A 22728-nucleotide genomic window follows, 5' to 3' on the forward strand; every position below is an offset into this window, starting at 1 on the left:
GCCAGATCTGCTCACACAGGGTCCGATTTGCCACCCTGCTTTACAAAGTCTAAATTTGATGGCTTGGCTGCTGAAACCCACATTTTAAAAGACCGTGGGTTCTCGGAGTCAGTCCTTTCCACTCTGGTCAATGCCAGAAAGCCGGCCTCCAGGCTTATTTACTACAAAATCTGGAAGGCATATGTTTCCTGGTGTGGACCCAGGGGATGGCATCCTAGAAGGTATATGATTAACAGTATCTTGACCTTTCTTCAGTCAGGCCTAGAAATGAGATTGGTTTTGAGCACTATCAAAGTCCAAATTTTGGCTTTGTCTGTATTTTTTCAGAAGCCAATTGCTTCACATTCCCTGGTCCAGGCCTTTATTCAGGGGGCACTGCGGTTGAATCCGCCAGTCAAACCTCCAGTATGCCCATGGGATCTGAATTTGGTGTTGTCGGCTTTACAGGGACAACCTTTTGAGCCACTGCACCTGGCTCCTTTAGCGCTTTTGACTAAAAAATTAGTCTTCTTGATAGCCATATCCTCTGCTAGGAGAGAATCAGAATTGGCAGCTTTTTCTTGTAAAGAGCCATATTTAATTATTCACAAGGACAGGATTGTTATGCGTCCTAATCGTTCCTTCTTACCTAAGGTGGTTTCAGGATTCCATTTGAATGAAGATGTGATCCTACCATCCTTTTTTCCAGATCCACAGTCCGCGGAGGAAGAATCTTTGCACACTCTTGATGTGGTTAGAGCAGTCAGTGCCTATCTGCAGGCAACCGCTCAGATACGGAAAACTGATTGTTTATTCTGCCAGATGGCCATAAGAAAGGCCAAGCAGCGTCGAAATCCACTCTTTCTAGATGGATTAGACAGGTTATTTTTCTGGCTTATGATATAAAGAGGAAGACTCCTCCTTTTCATGTGAAAGCGCACTGAACTAGGGCTGTTAGTGCTTCTTGGGCAGTGCATCACCAGGCCTCCAGATCTGTAAGGCTGCGACTTGGTCTTCAGTCCATACATTCACCAGATTCTATCAGGTGGATGTAAGAGGGCAAGAGGATCCTGCCTTCGGGCGCAGTGTACTGCAGGCTGCAGTTTAGTTCCTCTGGTCCGTTTGCAGTCTTTATTTTCTGATCTGTGTCTCCCTCCCCTCAAATGAGTATTGCTTTGAGACATCCCACTATGTAATGAATACTCTGTGTCCTGTGATGTATGATCAAGAAAATAGGATTTTTAAATACAGCTTACCTGTAAAATCCTTTTCTTGAGAGTACATCACGGGACACAGAGCTCCCACCCTTCTATGGGTTTTACATGGTTACCTATTGCTTTGCTACAAAACTGAGGTCCTCCCCGTATGGGAGGGGTTATATAGGGGAGGAATTCTCCATAATTGGGGTTAACCAGTGTCCAATCACCAATGGTGCCTATCTAACCCACTACCTACTCTGTGTCCTGTTATGTACTCTTAAGAAAAGGATTTTACAGGTAAGCTGTATTTAAAAATCCTATTTTTTGGGCACAGCTGCAAAATGTGCCATTGTTTTGTCGAAATTTGCACATTTCCCACCAGTCCATACTTGACCTTTTACCATTGACTCTTATGCCCTGTACAGACGGTCGGATTTTCCGATGGAAAATGTGTGATAGGACCTTGTTGTCGGAAATTCCGACCGTGTGTAGGCTCCATCACTCATTTTCAATCGGATTTTCCGACACACAAAGTTTGAGAGCAGGATATAAAATTTTCCGACAACAAAATCCGTTGTTGGAAATTCCGATCGTGTGTACACAAATCCGACGGACAAAGTGCCATGCATGCTCAGAATAAATAAAGAGATGAAAGCTATTGGCCACTGCCCCGTTTATAGTCCCGACGTACGTGTTTTACGTCACTGCGTTTAGAATGATCGGATTTTCCAACAACTTTGTGTGACCGTGTGTATGCAAGACAAGTTTGAGCCAACATCCGTCTGAAAAAATCCTAGGATTTCGTTGTTGGAATGTCCAAACAAAGTTTGACCGTGTGTACGGGGCATAACTCTATTTCTACTGATTAATTTGTAGCAACACCCTCTTTCTAAGCCTTTGGTACATTTCTTTGGTCTCTTGTTTTCCACTTTTTTTGTTACATGTTCTCATTTACATAGCATAAATAAAAAAAGAAAAAGAAATTGCAGCCTATCATTTTTAATGCGGTTTCTGAAACCTCCAGCAAGTAAAATTCTTATATACCATAGTTTTCTTAATTTATGAGCGGGCTGAACAGCTGTGTATGCCATAATTAACTTTGTCTGTACTGTACAGGCAGATCCTCATTATCAGTTGTAACTAGCTTTGAACATTGTCTTTCCTTTCAAAGGGTTAAAGGTTTAAGCCTGGTGCACACACTGCTAATTTTTTTCTGTTCAACCCAGCTGTACTCAATATGCAAAGTAAGTACAGTGATCTTACCTGCTGTTGTGTTCTGACAGGGGACGCCACCCGCCACCCCCCACCCCCCACCAGAACGCTCTAATCAGCACTCTCCGCCATTGTCTGAAAGTGCTGATTGGGAGTCAGTCGGCTGCTGGATTTCCAGCATGCTCGTCCGACAGACCAACATACTCCCAGGCCAAATGTTGGCCATTTTTTTGAAACGGCAAATGTCTCCCGACATTCGGCCCATGTGTACCTGGCTTTAGACTTTAGGCTTCTTGCATTGTATGTTAATGAGGACAGGCTTAAGCCTAGTACACATGGGATGAATGTCAGCTGGTTCAATAGAAACCGGCCGACATTTGGCCCATGTGTGTAGTAGCAGGCCGGCCTGTCAGAATGCAGTAGTACAGCAGGGGGGATCGCTGTACTAACATTGGATTGTTAAGTATAGTAGCTCTGACCTGAGCTGTCAGGCAGATTGAACGAAAACAAACTAGTGGTGTGTATGAGGCTTAACGGCAGAGGACTCACTCTGACATTGAAAAAAAAAAAAAAACTTAGTGTCAGCCATAACACCTTTTCCTGAGAAACAGCTAAAAAGTAGAATTTTTATTTTTATTATTTGAACGAGAACACATAACATAAAATAGTGTTTTCTCCAATTTGACTGCAAAAATTAGAAATACACTTAAATTATGTAAATGCTTTAGAGTTAGTGCACATAAGCATTTGAGAACTGCTTCTTATATGCATCTGTGGAACAATTATAAAAGACGTTAACACAATGTATAATTTGGATCATATGCTAATTTCTTCGGTCCACATTTCATGTTTTAATATGCTGGGTTTCCACAAATTGTATTTCTATACAAAAGTCACAGTTGGGTTGGTGATACAAAATCATCAACAGGTGTATTTCTTTGTTCTAGACTGGCAATGTATGAATATTCGTAATTTTGCTTTGTGAGCAGGTGACAGTGAGAACAGTTTTCCCAGTTTGAAAATTTGACTCTCATAGATTTTAAATCACAGGCTTTTGTAAATATTTTAAGCCCTTTTGAATCAAACTGAGAAGCACTGTTTGCACACAAACTTTTCTAATTCCACATCTATAAAAATCTATCCAGTTCTGTTCGCCTTGGTCACATCTCTAGAGACGCTTTCCTGTGTTCCTGTTAAAAACTTGCTTGGCTGACATTCCTTCTGGCTCCAGATTCTGCTTGCTTTTCTACTAAGCTCATCTCTGGCTCCCTGACATTTTGGCTTGTTTGACTATCCGTTCTGGTTCCTGAACTCTGGCTATGTTTTGACTACGTTTACTTTGTTTACATTTTTTTATTATTATTAAACAAGTGAGATTTAACTGTACTTCTGTCGCAGTCTGATTCATGGTTTCTGTCACAATCCTTTCCGATTCTGGTCCAAATTGATATGATTGCATTTTCAAAAGATTTGTCAGCTGCACAGTCAAAAGGCGACTTTCCCATTTTACTACAGATGAAAGATATTCTACTGGATTCAGATCCATTGATTGTGCTATTATCTGGGTGCCTCAGCAGAAATTGAGATTCATCAGATCAGGGTACATTTTTCCAGTCTTCAACTGTCCAGTTTTTTTGAGCCTGTACCCAATTCAACTACAGCTTTCTGTTCTTAGCTGACAAGAGTAGAACCCAATGTGGTCTTGACAGGAGTGGAACCCAAAGTGATATTCTGCTGTTGTAGACCATCTGTCACAAGGTTAAACACACATTTGAGATACTTTTTTGCTCACCACAGTTCTAAAAAGTGGTTATTTTAGTTACCATGTCGTTTCTTTCAGCTCAAACAAGTGTGCTCACTCTCCTTTCATCTCTCTCCTAAACACAGTGTTACCATTTGCAGAACTGCTGTTCACTGTATTTCTTTTCCACAATTTTGAGAAAACTCTAGAGTTTATTTTTTGAGAAGATTCCAGGAGATTAGCAGTTACAAATTTTTTCTACCAGTCCATTTGGCACCAACATTCACGCCATGGTCAAAATCACATAGATCACATTTTCCCCATTATAGTGTTCGATGTGCATGTTAACTGAAGCTCCTGAGTTGTATTTGAGTGATTTTATTCATTGTGCTGCTGCCAGATTATTGGTGGATTAGATAACTGCATAAAGAAGCGGGTTTTTGTAATATATTGCCCCGAGAGTATAGTTACCCAATGTCCAGGAGAAAAAGATCTATTTTGACAGTATGACAGTACTTGAATTCATTGGTTACATGGGTTTAGAAACAGGTTTAGAAAGATACTGCAAGCAAAGTCAACATTTCAGCACCATTTCCTCATCTGAACATTCATTCCATGCCTAAAAGAATATAACCTGAACCCCGTCTTACAGTATGTGAATATACAATTTGCCTTTAACACTATTATGTATATGCACATTTTCTCAGTGAACTTTTCATTGCACTTTACTTAATGTGAAACCTTAGAGCAGATTTGTTTTTTTACATTTTACAAGGAAGGGTTGTTTACTAGTGGTGGTAACCATTTCTGTTAACAAATCACTTGAATCAGCATTAGATGTACACATCTTGGGAGCAACAGCATAGTGATTGCAAATTTTTGCATTTGGCTTTTTTTTCCATATAAGTGATTTTCCACATCTACAATATCTCTTAAACCATATTTGTTTTGTCTGCATTTATTTATGACTAATTTGTTCAAAACAGCAATGCTGCAGCAGCCTCGTGCGTACTGCGTTTGCCTATCAGAATAACCCGCCATTCAGATGAAGCAGAAAGTACTGAAAACTGCTACAAGGATGTGGATCTCTGGCTTCCTGGTTTTTATATCTGCTGGTAGTTTTAGCATTTTTAGCCACCCTCAAGACCAGACATTTTACCTCCTTCCTGCCCAGGCCAGATTTCAGCTTTCAGTGCTGTCACACTTTGAATTACAATTACTCATTCACGTAGCATTGTACCCAAATTAATTTTGTTGTCATTTTTTGAGACAGATAGATCTTTCTTTTGGTTTTATGTAATCCCACTGTTTTTTTTTTTTTGCTATATAAGCAAAAAAATACCAGACACTGAAATTTTTTTTTTTATTAGTTTCTGTTATACAGCTGTTCTGTGAAGACCTCAGAGGTTTGATAGAGAACCTTAGTGAACAAACAGCATCATGAAGGCCACGGAACACACCAGACAGGTCAGACATAAATCTGGCCTTTATGGAAGAGTGACAAGAAGAAAGTTATTGTTGAAAGAAAGCCATAAGAAGTCCCGTTTGTAGTTTGTGAGAAGCCATGTGGGGGACACGGCAAACGTGTAAGAAGGTGCTCTGGTCAGATGAGACCAAAACAGAACTTTTTGGCCTAAAAGCAAAACGCTATGTGTGGCACAAAAATGACACTGCACATCACCCTGAACACCCCATTACCCACCATGAAACATGGGAATGCTTTTCTTCAGCAGGGACAGGGAAGCTAGTCAGAGTTGATGGGAAGATGGATGGAGGGCAATCTTAAAAGGAAACCTGTTAAAAGTCTGCAAAAGGCTTGAGACTGAAATACAATGTAGGAATTATCTAGTTCAACTTCTCTCACTCATAAGTATCTCTGTCTGCTTATTCTTGGTCCACACGGACGCCAGGGGCACTCATATGTTGGGCAAGTAATCAATCGCCTTCTACCTGTGTGCCTCAGAGGTGTCAGTCCCGGGGTTGTTCAGGATGGTGGTAGTAATACCATTTATACACTTTTTTATATGTGCCCTCGTGGATTGAATATACATTGTAGCATTTATTGATTTATCTATTATCTGTTTCCACTTTCTAAAATGATGTGGTCAGCTTTATTTTTACAGACTTACTTGCCTGATTCATTGCACTGGCTTCAATGACTAACCCCTTTCCAAGATGGCCCCTTAGGCTTCGGCTGTCTCATAGTCACGCTGTGCATATATCCCGTCTGGCGCATTCGCATTGGTAGCTGCTGAGGCGCTCAGCGTCATGCCTACGATGTCGCCACTTCCCCCACTCGTCCACTCCCCTGGCTTCCTTATTACCAGTCCACATCACGGCGGTGACGTCAGACGCCGCAGTGATGGAGGGAATATAAGAACGCGGTTTTTACACCGCCACCTTCTGCTGCAGAGTCTTCACTAAGGGGTGAGGTTGAGCCTCTCCCAAACTCCTTGTCTGTCTGATCCCGTCAAACTGGTAAGTGCCCCTGTACAGCCGTGTCTGATTTATACACAGGCAATATATAGGGCTTCATTTCTGATTAATTTTTTTTTTGTTTTCTTATTGCCTTATAGAAGCACCTTTAAACTTCATCTTCTGGAATCTCATATTCATGACTCCCAGTTTGTTTGATTAGGGCCTCCCAGTGGACACTGATTCATTACCACTTTGTAAACTTACAGTGAGGAGGTTCTGCGTCCAGCAAAAAGATTTTTGATTCTATTAAAGGTACCTTTTTATTTTCATCACAATGGCCAGGGTGGTTGCCCTCTTGAATATGGACTTCCTATCCACTCCTTACATTATATTTTCCTTCTCACTAAGGATACGTAAATTCTATATCCCTCTGTGGCCAAACACGCCGGGAACTTCTGATGTGAGAGAGACTTAGTTTAAATTTTCTATATCATTGATGCCATTTATCGCCCTCTTTTATCAAATACAATTTGCCTTCTTTGTGTGGCAGCCTGGTAAGATCATTAATATTTATGTATTATTCCTTTGATAGATATTCTGGAAGTTTTTTAACTGTATGAAATGTTATCCATATATATATATATACTTATATATCATTATTGCAAATTCTTCATTGTACCAATACAATAGTATATCTTATCTTTGTTTTTTCTATTATCTACAGTATACCACAATGTATGCCAAAACTCCTGAGGAAGCTCCAAATGAGCGAAACTTGTAGAGTGGTATTTAATCAAGTGGTACTCTTCCGACTATTTGCCCACTATTAGATGTGGCATCTTTTACATTCATACACTGTTTTAAGTGAAAACTTTTGCTACGTATCTGTTTTAATTGTAATTAATAAAAATTATTTTTATGGATAAGCTGTACATTTCTCTACTCTATCCACTTTGATATTTAAGCACCTTAAAAGTCCCGGGGTTCTCCAACCCCTTTTCCCCCTCTTTCCTCTTTATCTTCTATAATATATGGGATGTGGTGCTAGGTGTTGCCTATGCCTGCCCTTACTATTCTATTTGCCTTGAGACTGGGTGTCGGAGCTTCACCTTCCAACAGGACAATGACATTAAACATACATCCAGAGCTACAATGGAATGATTTTGATTGAAGTATATTCATGTGTTCGAACAGTGGTTCTCAACTCCTGTCCTCAGGACCCACCAACAGGCCAGATTTTAGGTATTACCTTGGGGAGATGCAGAATAGAATACTGCAATCACTGATCAGCAAATTATATCACCTGTGATGTATATCTGTTATCTTGCAAACCTGGCCTGTTAGTGGGTCCTGAGGACAGGAGTTGAGAGCCACTGTGTTAGAATATCCCAGTTAAAGTCCAGACCTAAATCCAATTGAGAATCTGTAGACTTGAAAATTGCTGTTCACAGACACTCTCCATTCAATCTGACAAAGCTTGAGCTATTTTGCAAAGAATAATGAGTAAAAATGTCACTCTAGATGTGCAAACTGGTAGAGACATCCCCAAAAAGACTTTATATGTAATTGTAGCAAAAGGTGGTTGTACAAAATATTGTCTCAGGGGAGCTGAATACAATTGCACGCCACACTTTTCACATATTTATTTGTAAAAAAAATTGAAAAGCATTTATCATTTTCCTTCCACTTCGTGTTGGTCTATCACATAAAATCCCAATAAAATACATTTACATTTTTGGTTGCAAAATGACAAAATGTAGAAAATTTCAAGGGGTATGAATATGTTTTAAGGCACTGTAAAAACTTGAAAACTGATCAATCCTGAAGTAATGTCATCTCATAAAATCAAAAAATAAAAGACAGTACAAATACCCCCAAAATACCCTTTGACAGATCCACCACTACTTTGCTATGTATTCATCATTGCATTGGGTGACTTTGCTAGACAACTGAATGGTATTGAAGTAAAGCAGGAGAGGGTGAGCCAAGACTTTTCAACTTCCTACAGTTGGATTTGCTCAGCAGAGAAACTCAGGTCTCCCAAGGTAATTCAAAATGATGCTGGAGAATCCTGTTTTTGCAAAGAAATATTGGTTGTGGAAGGTAATACAACATCATTTGAAAATGATACCAGTTTATAAGCTAATCTGTCAGATTTTTCCTTTCTTAACCAGTGACGGTGCGTCCATTAGGGGCGCCGACCCCTCTCTCCAGCCACCCCCCTCTGTGTATATTTAATAGATTCATGCATTACATAAATCTATCCATGGCCGCAGCCGCCACCCCCTATTCAGGCATCCGACCACTTTTCAGACACCGGGCGCCTGAATTCCAGCGGCGGGGGTGTATTTTTGAAACCCCTGATTAGAGCCATAGGGTTCTATAGGCTTCAAAAAAGGTGTACTGCGAGCGCAAACCAATGCGCTCGCAGTCCACCCAGGTGTATTAGGAAAGCTTTATATTCATTCACTTTTCTAACACTGAACCATCTCTCTGCCAATCAGGTGCGTTGCTCTGTTACCCATAACCTGATTGGCTGAAAGGACAGGTGCTGCGATTGGATGCCTATCAGGAAGAGGGGAGGAGACTCACAGAGGACACAGGAGCCGCTGTCTGACCCACTGCAAGGTCCCACCACTCGCCGCCGTCACCCACTGCCTGACCCACCACTGACACAGGGTAAGTGCCGGGCAGACGGCGAGTGGGCGGGGGGTCACAGTGGCACTATTTGATGGGCACAGTGGCAGCATTTGATGGGCACAGTGGCTGAATTTGATGGGCACAGTGGCTGCATTTGATGGGGCACAGTGGCTGCATTTGATGGGGCACAGTGGCACTATTTGACGGGCACAGTGGCACTATTTGATGGGCACAGTGGCAGCATTTGATGGGCACAGTGGCACTATTTGATGGGCACAGTGGCAGCATTTGATGGGGCACAGTGGCAGCATTTGATGGACACAGTGGCAGCATTTGATGGGCACAGTGGCACTATTTGATGGGCACAGTGGCAGCATTTGATGGGGCACAGTGGCAGCATTTGATGGACACAGTGGCTGCTATTGATGGGCTCAGGGCTTCAATTGATGGGCACAGTGGCTGCCTTTGATGGGCACAGTGGCTGCCTTTGATGGGCACAGTGGCTGCCTTTGATGGGCACAGTGAGGCTGCAATTGATGGTTTTTTTTTCAGAATTTTGCCATTTGTTTGTGCCCCCCAAAAAATTTTGAGCACCAGCCGCCACTGTTCTTAACACTACAATTTTCATGTCAAGCTTTTGCAAAGTGGAGAAAAGAAACAGGCAGATTGCAGCAATTAAAATATGGAAGTGGAGTGAAAAGAAAAAGGTGAAGAGTATATTTAAAACAAGAAAAATCCATAACACCTGTGTGTTTTGACAAACTTAGCTCCATAGTATGTTAAGTACAGACATTCCACAACCTAAGACAGTCTTACAGTAGTCAACATTAACGTGGCTCATAGAAAAGACCAAATATAAACAAGCTACTGTCTTTTACACATAGACAACAGCAGCATATGAAATTTTCAAGTTTCATTTTTTATTTACACAATCTGAATTGCACCATCTAAATATACAATCAAATAAGCTTTGGAAGAAAACTACAAAATTAGGGATATTCTCATAATTTTTTTTTGTATCATGGTTTTGGTTAGCATAGGATGTATCTTGGTAAGATTAAATATTGTTGGCCCAGTGAATTTCTATGCCAAACTTTTTCTTCTAGTTTTAGAAAAATTGAGAAAGGCTTAAACCTCTTGATAGGTTTTTATTGTTGTCTTTATTTGTATTTGCTTTCTCTATTGGTTTTACTAATTATCATCACAGGGACAGAAAGTGAAGAGAGGCTTTAAACGTTAGACTGTCAACACAACTGTGGGTAGGGAGAAACCCAATGATGGATGGGAGGACTAGACCAGTGTCTGTCAACCTTTTTTTCAGAAAAGGCATTCTTTAAAATTATGCACAAGGCAACCAGAGGCATCTTAAGAGCATTATAGGCCCCCAGGCAATACAGAGCACTGGGGCCCTGTCTACACAATCATGCACGAGAATAAAAATGCAAATTATCAATAAGGCTATATTTATTGGTACTTCCAACAAAATCAGTGTTTAAACATTAACACAACGTTTGGACAATAAAACACGAGTTTGATGGGAACAGTGGCAGCTTTTGATGGGCAGAGTGGCAGCGTTTAATGACCACAGTGACAGCGTTTAATGGGCACAGTGGCAGCTTTTGTTGAGCACAGTGGCAGCTTTTGTTGGGCACAGTGGCTGTGTTTGATGGGCACAGTGGCAGCTTTTGATGGGCACAGTGGCTGCTTTTGATGGGCACAGTGGCTGCTTTTGATGGGCACAGTGGCAGCTTTGATGGGCACAGTGGCAGCTTTGATGGGCACAGTGGCAGCTTTGAATGGGCACAGTGGCAGCTTTTGTTGGGCACAGTGGCAGCTTTTGAGGGGCACAGTGGCTGTGTTTGATGGGCACAGCGGCAGCTTTTGTTGGGCACAGTGGCAAGTTTGATGGGCATAGTGGCTGCCTTTGATGGGCACAGTGGCTGCCTTTGATGGGCACAGTGGCTGCGTTTGATGGGCACAGTGGCTGCGTTTGATGGGCACAGTGGCAGCTTTTGATGGGCACAGTGGCTGTGTTTGATGGGCACAGTGGCTGTGTTTGATGGGCACAGTGGCAGCTTTGATGGGCACAGTGGCTGTGTTCGATGGGCATAGTGACAGCTTTTGAGGGGCACAGACAGTGGCTGTATTTGATGTACAACTTGAACTTACTTAAGTGTTAGACTTACTTGAGGCCGCTGGCCTGGTGCAGTACAGTGTGTCACTCAGAGCAGAGCAAGGCAGCGCCAGCTATCAAGGGCCGTCTTTCCGCTCTGCTCCCTCTCTACGCTGTCTGAAGAACATGGCAGAGGTGGGCAGAGCTTGTTCACTAGCCAATGGGGCGGCCGCAGCATGCTATGAATGCTGGGGCGGCCACGGCACGCTATGAATGCGGGGCGTCCGAGGCCTCTGACTGATGTCACTGGTTGCTAGCTAGACACCGGGTGGCCGCAGTCAGTCAGTGCAGTCAGTCAACTTAAGCAGCAGATTGCAGCACTGAGTATCGGCCCTGGATGGGGCCCTCCAGGCAAGTGGGGCCCCTGGGCAACTGCCCAGCGTGCCCAGTGGCAAAAGCGGCCCTGAAGGCACCCCATTCTAAAATGTAAAAAACTAAATTAGTTTGACTTATCACAGCAACATCCACACATGTAGCATCCCAACGTTTGAGGCGATTTATTCTTCCAAAGCAAATACACCTTTGCACACTGGAATGGACTAGTATTCCAATGTTTCTCTGCCCCTCAGTTTCTCTCTCTCACTCAGCTAATGTGACCACAGTGCTGATGGAGAGGGGCAGGAACTAGACGTCCTCCTTATCAACTGATGACATTATTGGTTGTTAGGATGCCGTCGACCAGAAGGTTGTGATGGTGCACAATGAAAACCTGTGACTTTGAGTAAAAGTACTTTCACACTGAGGAAGTGGGGTGTCAGTGGTAAAGTGTCGTTAATTTTAGCAGGGCTTTACAGCTGCAATAGCAGCGCTTTTCAACTGCTAGCGGGGCACTTTTAACCCCCGCTAGTGCCCAAAAAAGAGTCCTGGTTCCTAGGGTCCAGCCCTCAAAGAGGAGCATTACGGGCAAAACCTCGTTCTTCTATGTGAGGCCTGGTACATCTCAGAGCTGCGGTGGCGGGATGGGTCCATTTGTGGAGGCTTTTTAAATCCAGCATGGATCCCTCTTGGAGCTCCACAGAGCACATGTTCACTCGTGACAACACCTTTAGATACTGGCAAAAAACTGAGGACTCCTGGAAGGAGGAGGGGTTATATAGGGGAGTCAACTTCCTTTATTGATTGCCAGTGTCAACACCTGAAGGTAGGCTATAATCCAATAAGTAATTACTTGAGGCTCTGTGTCCTATGATGTACGATAAAGAAAAGGGCTAATAGTGCCCACAAATGTTGCTGCGGAAGGCACTTCGGCAGCGGTGTCTATTGATTCCAATGGCAGGGGCAGTGGAGGAGCGGTGTATTCACTGCTCCAGCACCGCCCGAAAGATGCTGTTTGCAGGACTTTTTCTAACATCCTGCAAGTGCACTGCTCCAGTCTGAAAGTACTCAAGCTCTCACACTGGGGCTGCAGGGGAGGCATTTTTCAGGTGCTTTACAGGCGCTATTTTTAGCCCAAAAGTGCCTGAAAAACTCCCCACTGTGTAAGGGGTCTAACTAAAAGACAGGCTTTATTCGCCCCCTAGCTTGTGTACAATTTTTGGGCAGCCTCCATCTGTTATGTTTTGTAAATAAGTAATTTTTCTCTTGATGAGCCTGCACTGATGAGACCACACTGAATGGCACTGATGAAACAGCACTAATATGCAGCACTGATGGGTAATGATTGGCTGCACTGATGAGCAGGCACTAAAAGGCAGCACTTACTGGCATCACTGACAATCAGTGCCCTGATTATCTGTGCAGATCTCCCCAGTGAGGAAATGCCGCTGATCGGCTCTCCTCTCCTCATAAGCTGTCATTTCTTTGTTTACATGTGATCAGCTGTGATTGGACACAGCTGATCACATGGGTAAAGAGCCCTGTCATCGCCTCCTTACCTAGATCGATGATGCACCGTGTCCCAGGGAAAGAGCGCACCACTGATCGCCAGGCTGCACACCCCCACAGGTGCGCAAGCACTACCAAAGTGGAACAAGGTCATATGACGTCGTTTCAGAAAGGGGGAGCCCCCTTGTGCCCATCATATTACAATACGGTGGGTGGGAGGTGGTTAAATGTCATATAGAATCATAATGAAAATAAAATCAAATCTGGCATATACATACAAAACCAAATTTGATACCTAAGAAAAGGTATCAAAAGATGCCTGCTCATATATTTAATAGTCAGAAATTGAACAAGAGCTCCAGAACACTCCCCTCCCCTCTCTATTGGCAGTTGAAAGGCTTAAGTGTGCCAGTCAAGGCTTGCGCCCGCTTTTAGGGCTCCCTAAGCGCACAGAAATTTTGCTGACACCTTTTGGTGATGCCTGTAGGGGGTTTATGTTAGTTTTATATGTTTATAGTTTATATTTATGCCAAGTTCACTTCAGCTGCCTGTTGACGGGAGCCTTCAATTTGCTAATTAGTTGAAAAACCAAAGTATCTGCATAAAAATATAACACAGAATTTGACTCTTTGCCGCAGGCATCCACCTCACATTTGTTTCTCTGGTTTCACAAATCAGCCCAACTATATTTTCCATAGCTTTGATCCCTAGTTTACAGTTTAACACCTACTGACAAATAAAACGCCAGCAGAAAACAATATGCTCTCAATACCCTTTACCTAAATATCAAGTGTAGCATAAACTAAACATTATAAACAAGAACATTTCATTATGAAATGCAAACAAGGTCCTGAAACCTCTTTATCTTGGTGGTTCAACTTCTGCTATAAGAACCTGTAGTTTCTTCCACATGTAAAAAGGCTTTCAGTTACTACTTAGCAAATGTACTATTGTACGCAATCCTAAGAGCCAAAAAAAAAAAGAAAACGAAGGGTAGAGAAATAAGCAGGAAAATTGTGGTTTCTTTCTTTATGTGCTGAAAGGAATATTGAGTTAATGTTGTTACTTGCAGAAAAGGTTCCTTTTAAAACAGAAGCCTATTGATTGTTGTGAACTGCAGACAAAAAGCGAGTCATTAAAGGCAAACAGCATTTAAGAATTTCAGGTTGGGAATCATTACTATGGCAACACTCTGAAAACTGTCAGAGCAGAATAATATCTTAACCATTTCTCCGGGAACACCTACATTATGACCCGCAGCCTGGTCAGAAGCAGACGTGGGAATAAAAATCATAAACTCCACATGCTGGATCTCTCTTGAGAGGAACGCATTTGTTTAAAGGGTCTGTCCACTCAGCTGTAGGCTTTTGTCGCTTTGAGATTACTTCACTCGTGTAGTCCAGAAAAAGAGTGAAAGGTCTATCATGCTGGGATGATAGGAAGATTATCAAGGGCAAGAGACTATGATGGGTGGAATATGTAATGGACACACACTAGGAACTTTCAAGTTTTTTTCTAGCTGGGGCTGATAAATATACAGGACAGAGATCTATTAAAAGTGATTTCCCCTTAAACCCAGTTGAATCCTGACATTTTTTGTGAAGTAGTCAAGCTGCTTGAAAAGTAAAGCCTACTTAAAGCTGGCCATACATCATACGTTTTCTAAACTTTCCATTTCATTATGGTTAGTGTCACTTGCTCATATCCACTGATATCCATTAGCAGAAGACGATGTATTGGCTTTGTACTGTGTCATGCTGGTCCTAACATTGGGGTTGTTAAAGGGGTTGTAAAGGTAAAAATGTTTTCACCTTAATGCATTCTATGCATTAAGGTGAAAAAACTTCTGACAATACCGCCGCCCCCAGCCCCCCCGTTTTACTTACCTGACGCCTCGAAAGTCAGCTTCTCGTTCCCGACATCTATTCCTCCGCTCACCCTGGCCGCTGATTGGCTACAGTGGATGGATTGGAAGCAGCGCAGCCATTGGCTCGCGCTGCTGTCAATCACATCCAATGACGCGGCGCGCTGGGGGGCGAGGCCGAGTGATACAGTGAGCGGCTATAGCCGCCGGCTGTATCACGGGAGCGCGCCCGCAAGCACTAACCACCATGCAAGGGAGCTCGCATTAAGGTGATTAATGCTTGCGGGGAGGAGCTGAAACAGCCGCCAAGGGACCCCAGAAGACCAGGTTCGGGGCCACTCTGTGCAGAACGAGCTGCACAGTGAAGGTAAGTATAACATGTATTTAAAAAAAAAAAAAAAATTACCTTTACAACCCCTTTAATTCTAGTAAAGTGCAGGCAATCTTGAGAGGAACTAATCTGTTTAAAGGGTCTGTCCACTCAGCTGTAGGCTTCTTTCTCTTTGAGATTAGTTCATTGGTGTTAATGTAGCCCTGAAAAAGAGCATCAGGTCTACCATGCTGAGAGGAGAAGGCTTATCAAGGGCAAGAGACTATGATGGGCGGAATAAGTAATGGACACACACTAGGAACTTTTTTTTTCCTACCTGGGGTTGATATCTATACAGGACAGAGATCTATTAAAAGTGATTCCCCTTAAAGTCCAGTTGAATCATGACTTTTTTTTGTGAAGTAGTCAGGCTGCTTCAAAACTAAAGCCTATTTAACCACTTAAGGACCGGAAGGATTTCCCCCCTTAATGACCAGGCCATTTTTTGGGATATGGCACTGCGTCACTTTAACTGACAATTGCGCAGTCGTATGTCCTTTTTTTCCCATAAATAGAGCTTCTTTTGGTGGTATTTTATCACCTCTACAGTTTTTATTTTTTGCGCTATAAACAAAAAAAGAGCGGCAATTTAAAAAAAAACAAATAATAAATATCCCTAAAATTGAAAAAAAATGTCTTCATCAGTTTAGGCTAATATATATTCTTCTAGATATTTTTGGTAAAAAAAAAAAAAAAATCACAATTAGCAATCACGTCTACAAAATAGGGTATGGCATTTTTTAAATTATTTTTTACTAGTAATGGTGGCAAGCTGCGATTTTTAGTGGGACTGCAACATTGCTGTGGACAGATTGGACACTTTTGACACTTTTTTGTGCCAGTGACACTTATACAGCGATCGGAGCTAAAAATAGTGACTGATTACTGTATAAATGTCACTGGCAGGGAAGGGGTTAACAGTAGGGGGCGATCAAGGGGTTAAGTGTTCCCTGGGTGGTGTTTCTAACTATGGGGCAGTGTACTGAGTAGAGGAGGAGAGAGATCGCTGTTCCTGATCACTAGGAAGAGCAGATCCCTCTCTACTCCCCTGTCAGAACGGAGATCTGTCTGTTTACATTGACAGATCCCCGTTCTGGCTCTCTGAGGAGCGATCGTGGGTGGCCATTTGGCATTGCGGCCCCCTATCACTCTTAAAGCAGCCGATGTACATCTACGGCGATCCACGCAGCAGTGCCAACCTGCCACGGTTGGTCGGCAAGCGGTTAAAGATAGCCATGCATCTGTTTTTTTTTTCTAAACCATCCATTTCTTCATGGTTCATGTCACCTGCTCATATCCACTGATATCCGTTAGCAGAAGATGATGTATTGGCTTTGTACTGTGAAAGGATGTTCCTAACATTGGGCTTGAAATTCTAGTAATGGGGAGGCAATCATTTAGGCAGAGTTACAAATACTTGTATGAAGGAAATGAATCCCAAAAGTAACAATAGTACAAGTGACGACAACTATATACAATCTACTCTAATTCAAAATCCAAATGCTGCATTGCAGATCTTTTAAAATGCTTAGTAGTTGGAAAGTCACGGATCACAAATCCTGGAACCCCCTCTGTTACAGGAAGATATACTGTGCTGTGTATGTGTTTTTTAAAAAATTATGTTGCAAAAATTCCTTTTTTTTTACAGCACCGCTGTCTGGTCACGTGACCTCCCGGTGCTCTCCTTCCCCAATCTGAGGACTACAGTGGAAGGGGCAGAGATTCCCCTCTGACGGCAGCCTGGAGGAGAGTGGAGGAAGGTCACATGGGCGCACAGAGGTGCTCTAAAAAAAAGGTATTTTGCTGCACAATTTTTTAAAAACAGATACTGCACAATATATCTTGCTGTAACAAAGGAGATTCCGGGATTAGTGAGTTTACAGCCACAGTGAAATAGCGGCAGGAGGGGAGGGGCGGAGAGGAGATGGCTCACAGACAGCCAAGCTGACAGGCAAGGAAAGAGGGGGAGAAGGTGAGAGGAAGAGACTGTGGGATGATGGAATTGACCACGGTATCATGGATCAACAGCCATGATTACCGTGATCAGCACACTAAGGGCAACATAGAAACAGGCAGGATCAACCAGGTATGTACAAGCTTATAGAGGGACAAATTACACAGCACAAGCACATGCTGGATATCTTGCTTTAAAGGAAAGGGATTTTTTATTTTAAAGTTAAATTTGGGACATACATTTAAATTTAAAAACACATCAATGAATGAAGTCATGTGTGCGTTAAAATGTTCTATTATATGCAACCAGAGTAGTACCTGTAATGGATCCCAGTCGCACTCCACTTGAGTGCTTTCGGCAGTACACTACTTCCCCCAATCTGGACCTTCAGATTTCAGATTTTACAGCCGAATATTGTAAGCAAAAACCAGACGAGACTAGCTCAGTTACAAAGCTGGAACATGAACTGTTTATTTAAACACAGGTACACAGAGGTAACACACGAGACAACCCCCCTCCCTTTGCATTCAGGGTGGGGTAAAATGTCCAATTAGCAGGGAGAGCTGTTGGAGGAATTCCCCTCTCTCTTGCAGCAAACACACATATACATCCCATAATACTTTCCTTCCAAGGCAGACAGACACAATAGAACAATGGAATACAGCCACACCCAAAACAACCCAGCAAGGAGTCCAGTATGAGACAATATATTCAGTGTGGTTGTAGAGTGAGTCTGATTAGTACAGATCAGACTGACGTTCTCGGTCACCCTGTGCCCTTAATAGACACAGGGTGAATTAGACATAGGAGGTGCATGGGAAGCTGAAGCAAGGGTTTCCCAACCTCTCAGTGGGATTCTGGGTTCTATCAGCCCCCCACCCAAAGTGACTCCCTCACAGTACCTATTTACAGCAAATTTTTAATATTCTAAATAGCAGCACTCAGACTGAAAGCAGCATTAGGGCCCAATCAGATTGGCTGCAGTAAAGATTAGGCATGGCAAGAAAAATTCTACCAGGAGGTGAGTGCAGAGTGAGCAGTGAGATAACTCATCACTGTGCTGCTGCTCCATCACTGTCCAGTCACAAGTTTAGAGCAAAGAAATGATCTGTGACAGACGCAATGTCAGACCCCGGCCACCTTTACACTGCGCTGTCACTATATATGGGATGATTGTGTTCTCAGCCTCACCCTGCACACCCTGTTCTACCTCACGTACCACACTTTTAATGCCAGCAGACTGAGTGTGATCACAGCAAATCACATGACCTACTTGTGCTACTTATCCACAGGCCACCTTCATTCTCTGCTATCTAGTAAGGCTGTTATTTCAGACCTGGTTAGACAGAAATAAAAATCCTGGTGCAGGTAAAAAGGCACTAATGTATGTACAGTAAGTAAACTGAATAGTTAGAAATTTTCCTGCCTGTCGACCTTAAGAAAATCATATTAAAAGCTTAATACAGTCATCCAGGTACACAAGCCTATAGGCAGATTTGGCTTCTATAAAATGGGAAGTGTAGAATGTTAAAATGGAAAGAAGTAAACAATTAAGTAATAAGTGTCCAATAAGAGTTTGCTGAAAACCACCACGCAGGTAACAGAGTCATGTGTGGTTTCCAAGCTACACTGGTTAGCGCTGCTTTAATTGGTATCTGTAAATAGGAGGCCTAAAGGCTACACACTTTAAGAAAATCATATGAAAAATACAGCTTTCGAAGCGATCGCACGATAATCTGATTGTTAGCACGCAGCTTCTGAGAGCCGATCATGACAATAAATGGAAAATTATCTGAAGGGACAAGCATAAACATTTTTCTCATGTGATACCAGATCACCAGATTTTCGTTTAATCAGTACAGTTGACGTTTGAAAATACCCTACAACACATTACATCACTTCCAAATTTTCATTCTGTCGTACGAGAATTTTCGTGACTTAGTAACCTCTTCATTTTAGATGAGATTAGCATGCAAAAAAAAAACCCAGCGATCATTCGTCTGATAATCTCATTGCGTGTACCAGGCATTAGCCTGGCTATAGACAGATCAAAATTCAGCTGATTCCTGAAGATTAAGCCACAGAGGACCTGCAAACAAAAATTGGGTCAGGTGGAAAATTATCAGCGTAACAGTGACGGGATCCTATCATATGCATTCACTGTTCGGTAGCGGCTTTGGATTCAGGCAGTCATAGAGCTGGAAAACATAGTTGCCAGTGACTACCCTATCCACTTTTTTTAACATGTATAGGAGAATCCATATTTTATTTTTCAGCGTGCGAATAGTTAAACAAGTGGAATTAGGTATACACATGCAACTTACTGAATACATCGGCTTTCTTTAGAGGCTCCCAAAAGGTTCTCCATTAAGAGGAATACTCAAACAAAATGTCATAAACCAGGTGACGCCATTGCTAGCACCAGGTAAAGGAGGGAACCACTAAGCATTGTTATTCATGGTGTCACCTGTTCCCTTTGGGTTAAGTGGATTTATCTTCTAAGGCTGGGTTCACACTATCTTCGCATGCGGCTCACAGCATGGGTCCGGTGTGTCCCCGTTCACCGTTTCAGGTGTGATTTCAGCCCAAATTTTTGGCTGAATTCGGACCTGAAACGGACCAAAAGGCGCATTGGGCTCCTGTGCACATTTGCACCGGAGCCGCAGCGGAGACATGTAAACCGGCCCTATAGAGAGCCGGTCAAAATCTCCTGCTATTGCGAATTGGATGCTGGGAAACCCACATCCAATTCACAATAGTGTGAACCCAGCCTAAATGTTTCTTTTATGAATCTGAATCAATTAATAGCTCCACTTGTAAGTGGAAAAAGTTTAATTTTTTTATTTTTATTTTTTGCACAGAATTCCCTGTAACCAGCAAATCTATACTCATTAATACACAAACATAAGACAAAGCCATGTACCTGTAAAGTATTTTAAACTAAATCACAAAACCTTTACGGCTAGCTTACACTTGCTTCAAAACAGCTTCGGACAGGCTTTGTTATAGCTTTCTGAACGCTAGTCAAAGCCCCTGTCACTAAATAAAATGGTTAGCTTACATTCCTGTTTACACCTTGCATTTGCTTTGGTTTGCTGTGGCTTCGCTTCAAAAATTATACCCCATGTAGCTTTAGTGGTGCTTCAAAGCGTCTTCAAAGCCCCCATAGAAGTCTATGACAAAGCTCGCCTGAAGCACCTAAAGCTTTTGAGAGACTTTAATTCAGCTTTAGCTTTGCTTTGTTTTGGAGAAATTGCAGGTATGAGATATCCACACACTTACACAGTGCACCTGCAAAGCTTCAACAAAGCTTCAAAAGAGCATCACCAAAGCATCACTAAAGCTTCATCGAAGCATCAAAAAATCATGAAAGCATGTTGAAGCAGTAAATGCTTTAATGTTTGTTTAAGCTGAAGTGTAAATGAGCCGTTAGAGATAGTTATGGAGTTTTCAGTTTAAAGAAATCTATCCAATTACCTGTCAAACATCAAAACAAAGCATACTTAAAAGTTTTGGACTTACTATTGATCTGATCTTGTACTCTTTTGCCAGTGCAAGTGAAGACTTATAACATCTTTCAAGGTCCTTTTTATGGCTGTCATTTAATTGTCCTCTTGCAATAGGCCCCACAGTGTGAATAACATCTGCAAGAAAAAAACAAACACTCAGTCTGAGAAAGTAATAATGAGGGTTTATGGAAAGCCTAAAACTAAGACAATTTTAAAAATTATTGTTAAAAGATAAATTGAACTGCAAGATAGGGCGGGCTGTGTATGCATGGGTAGGGAATGAAGCCAAATGCTTGTTCATGAGTTTCAGTATCTAACGCTCAGTATATTCTGCCATCTGCAGGATGGAGAGGGGAAAGCAACATAATGAGCATCTGAAAGCATTCTTTTACAAAATGGAGCACAGCATGTTACTGGGGATGCTGTAACTCATAGGGAGGATTTTGGCAAATGATTACAGGCATACAGCTTTGGTGATCACATTTCAAAAGGAATAAAATGTTCATAATATTATATACATTAAGTTATGGTTGTTATGCTGATAGAAATTCTCCTTAAATCATGTCCTTTTCTAAACTGTTTACAGTGTACCAAAAGTTAGAATGAATGTACTACAGTAGTGACTTTGTTAAGCTGGCCATGTACAGCTCAATTTTCAAATTTAAGCTGTGAGTGACCCTCTCAGCACAACTCAACCTGACAAATGCTCATAGATGTGCACAGGAGCCTGGGCACACCCTAATCACACTAGGTGTGGTGCCGATTCCCCCTAATGCCCGCCCCCCCCCTGTGTTGGCCCCCTCCACCCCGCAGTGCTGCTGGATTCCCTCCTCTCCCCTGGCTGCTGCGGGGGATGTTTCAGGATGGAGAGCAGGAGAAGGGGCTAGGAAATATGTAATTTATCAGCCTCTTCCTTTTCTAAATGAACACAGTGAACACACTCTCTTACCGTATTCATTCATAACTGAAGCATAGTAAACCATGCTTGAGCTTGAAGCAGAATCCATAGGGGAAAGTTACATTTAATACAGATTGGAATGAGCCTCAGTCATCATATTTTTTTAAAGCTGGACTCCAGGCAGATATTTCTACTCCTATCATTCCAGTAGAACCCTACCTATAGAGTTAATTACACCATTGAAATGTATATACTGTATGGAAACCATATATGGATTTCTATTTAGTCACCTTTTTTTCTATATTATTCTTACACATGCATGTCGGGACCCCCCCAAGTTGTTAGACCAGTTACCAAGCTAGAGGGCACACGAAACTGCATCTTTGTAAGGGTGGGGTTCCGCAGCTTCAACTTCACCCCACCTGTTCCAAACAAACTACACACTTGTTTCATAACTTCCCTAGGCCTGGCAGGGGCACTCGATGCATTCTACTGCCCCAGCTATTCCTGGGGTTCAAAAGTTCCAAACTTGGACAAAGTTTACATCCCAAAAGTAGTCCCAAACATATGGCGGCAACAAGTTAAGATGATATGGAAAAAGTTCTAACTGGCAGATAACTTTGTTAATTGTCCCATTGTTGTGTACTACAGAAGGGGTGCTGAGGTGCTCATGGTGCTGCAGAGATCACCCTGCTTTCAAAACATTTCCCTTATTCTGTGGACCCCAAAGTCGGACTGCATTGCCCCCTCCATAAAGGGGGCCTGAAGTTCTTCAGTTTACTACTTCCAGCCACGTCAATCTGTTTTATACCTCTCCCAACCTCTTACCCTGCATGATGTTCAAATCTCTCTTGATGCATCTCATTCATTCATCTCTACATAGCTGCCAGATGGCTTATACAGTATTAAGCAAGACAGTCTTGCTATGTGCATATGTGAAAAATGCC

At 42.3% G+C, this 22728-nt stretch overlaps 1 protein-coding gene across 6 annotated transcripts in view; it reads right to left on the reverse strand.

Annotated features, from left to right (window-relative positions):
- MACROD2 (mono-ADP ribosylhydrolase 2) overlaps positions 1-22728 on the reverse strand; it is a 3509413-nt gene that overhangs the window by 1271498 nt on the left and 2215187 nt on the right. For all 6 annotated transcript variants that reach the window (XM_073628250.1, XM_073628248.1, XM_073628249.1 and 3 more), the window contains exon 6: positions 20897-21018. In XM_073628250.1, coding sequence (XP_073484351.1) covers positions 20897-21018 — 122 coding nt within the window. The remainder of the gene's footprint in view (positions 1-20896; positions 21019-22728) is intronic.

Source organism: Aquarana catesbeiana, linkage group LG04 (genome assembly GCF_042186555.1).
Source record: "Aquarana catesbeiana isolate 2022-GZ linkage group LG04, ASM4218655v1, whole genome shotgun sequence".
Taxonomy (NCBI): domain Eukaryota; kingdom Metazoa; phylum Chordata; class Amphibia; order Anura; family Ranidae; genus Aquarana; species Aquarana catesbeiana.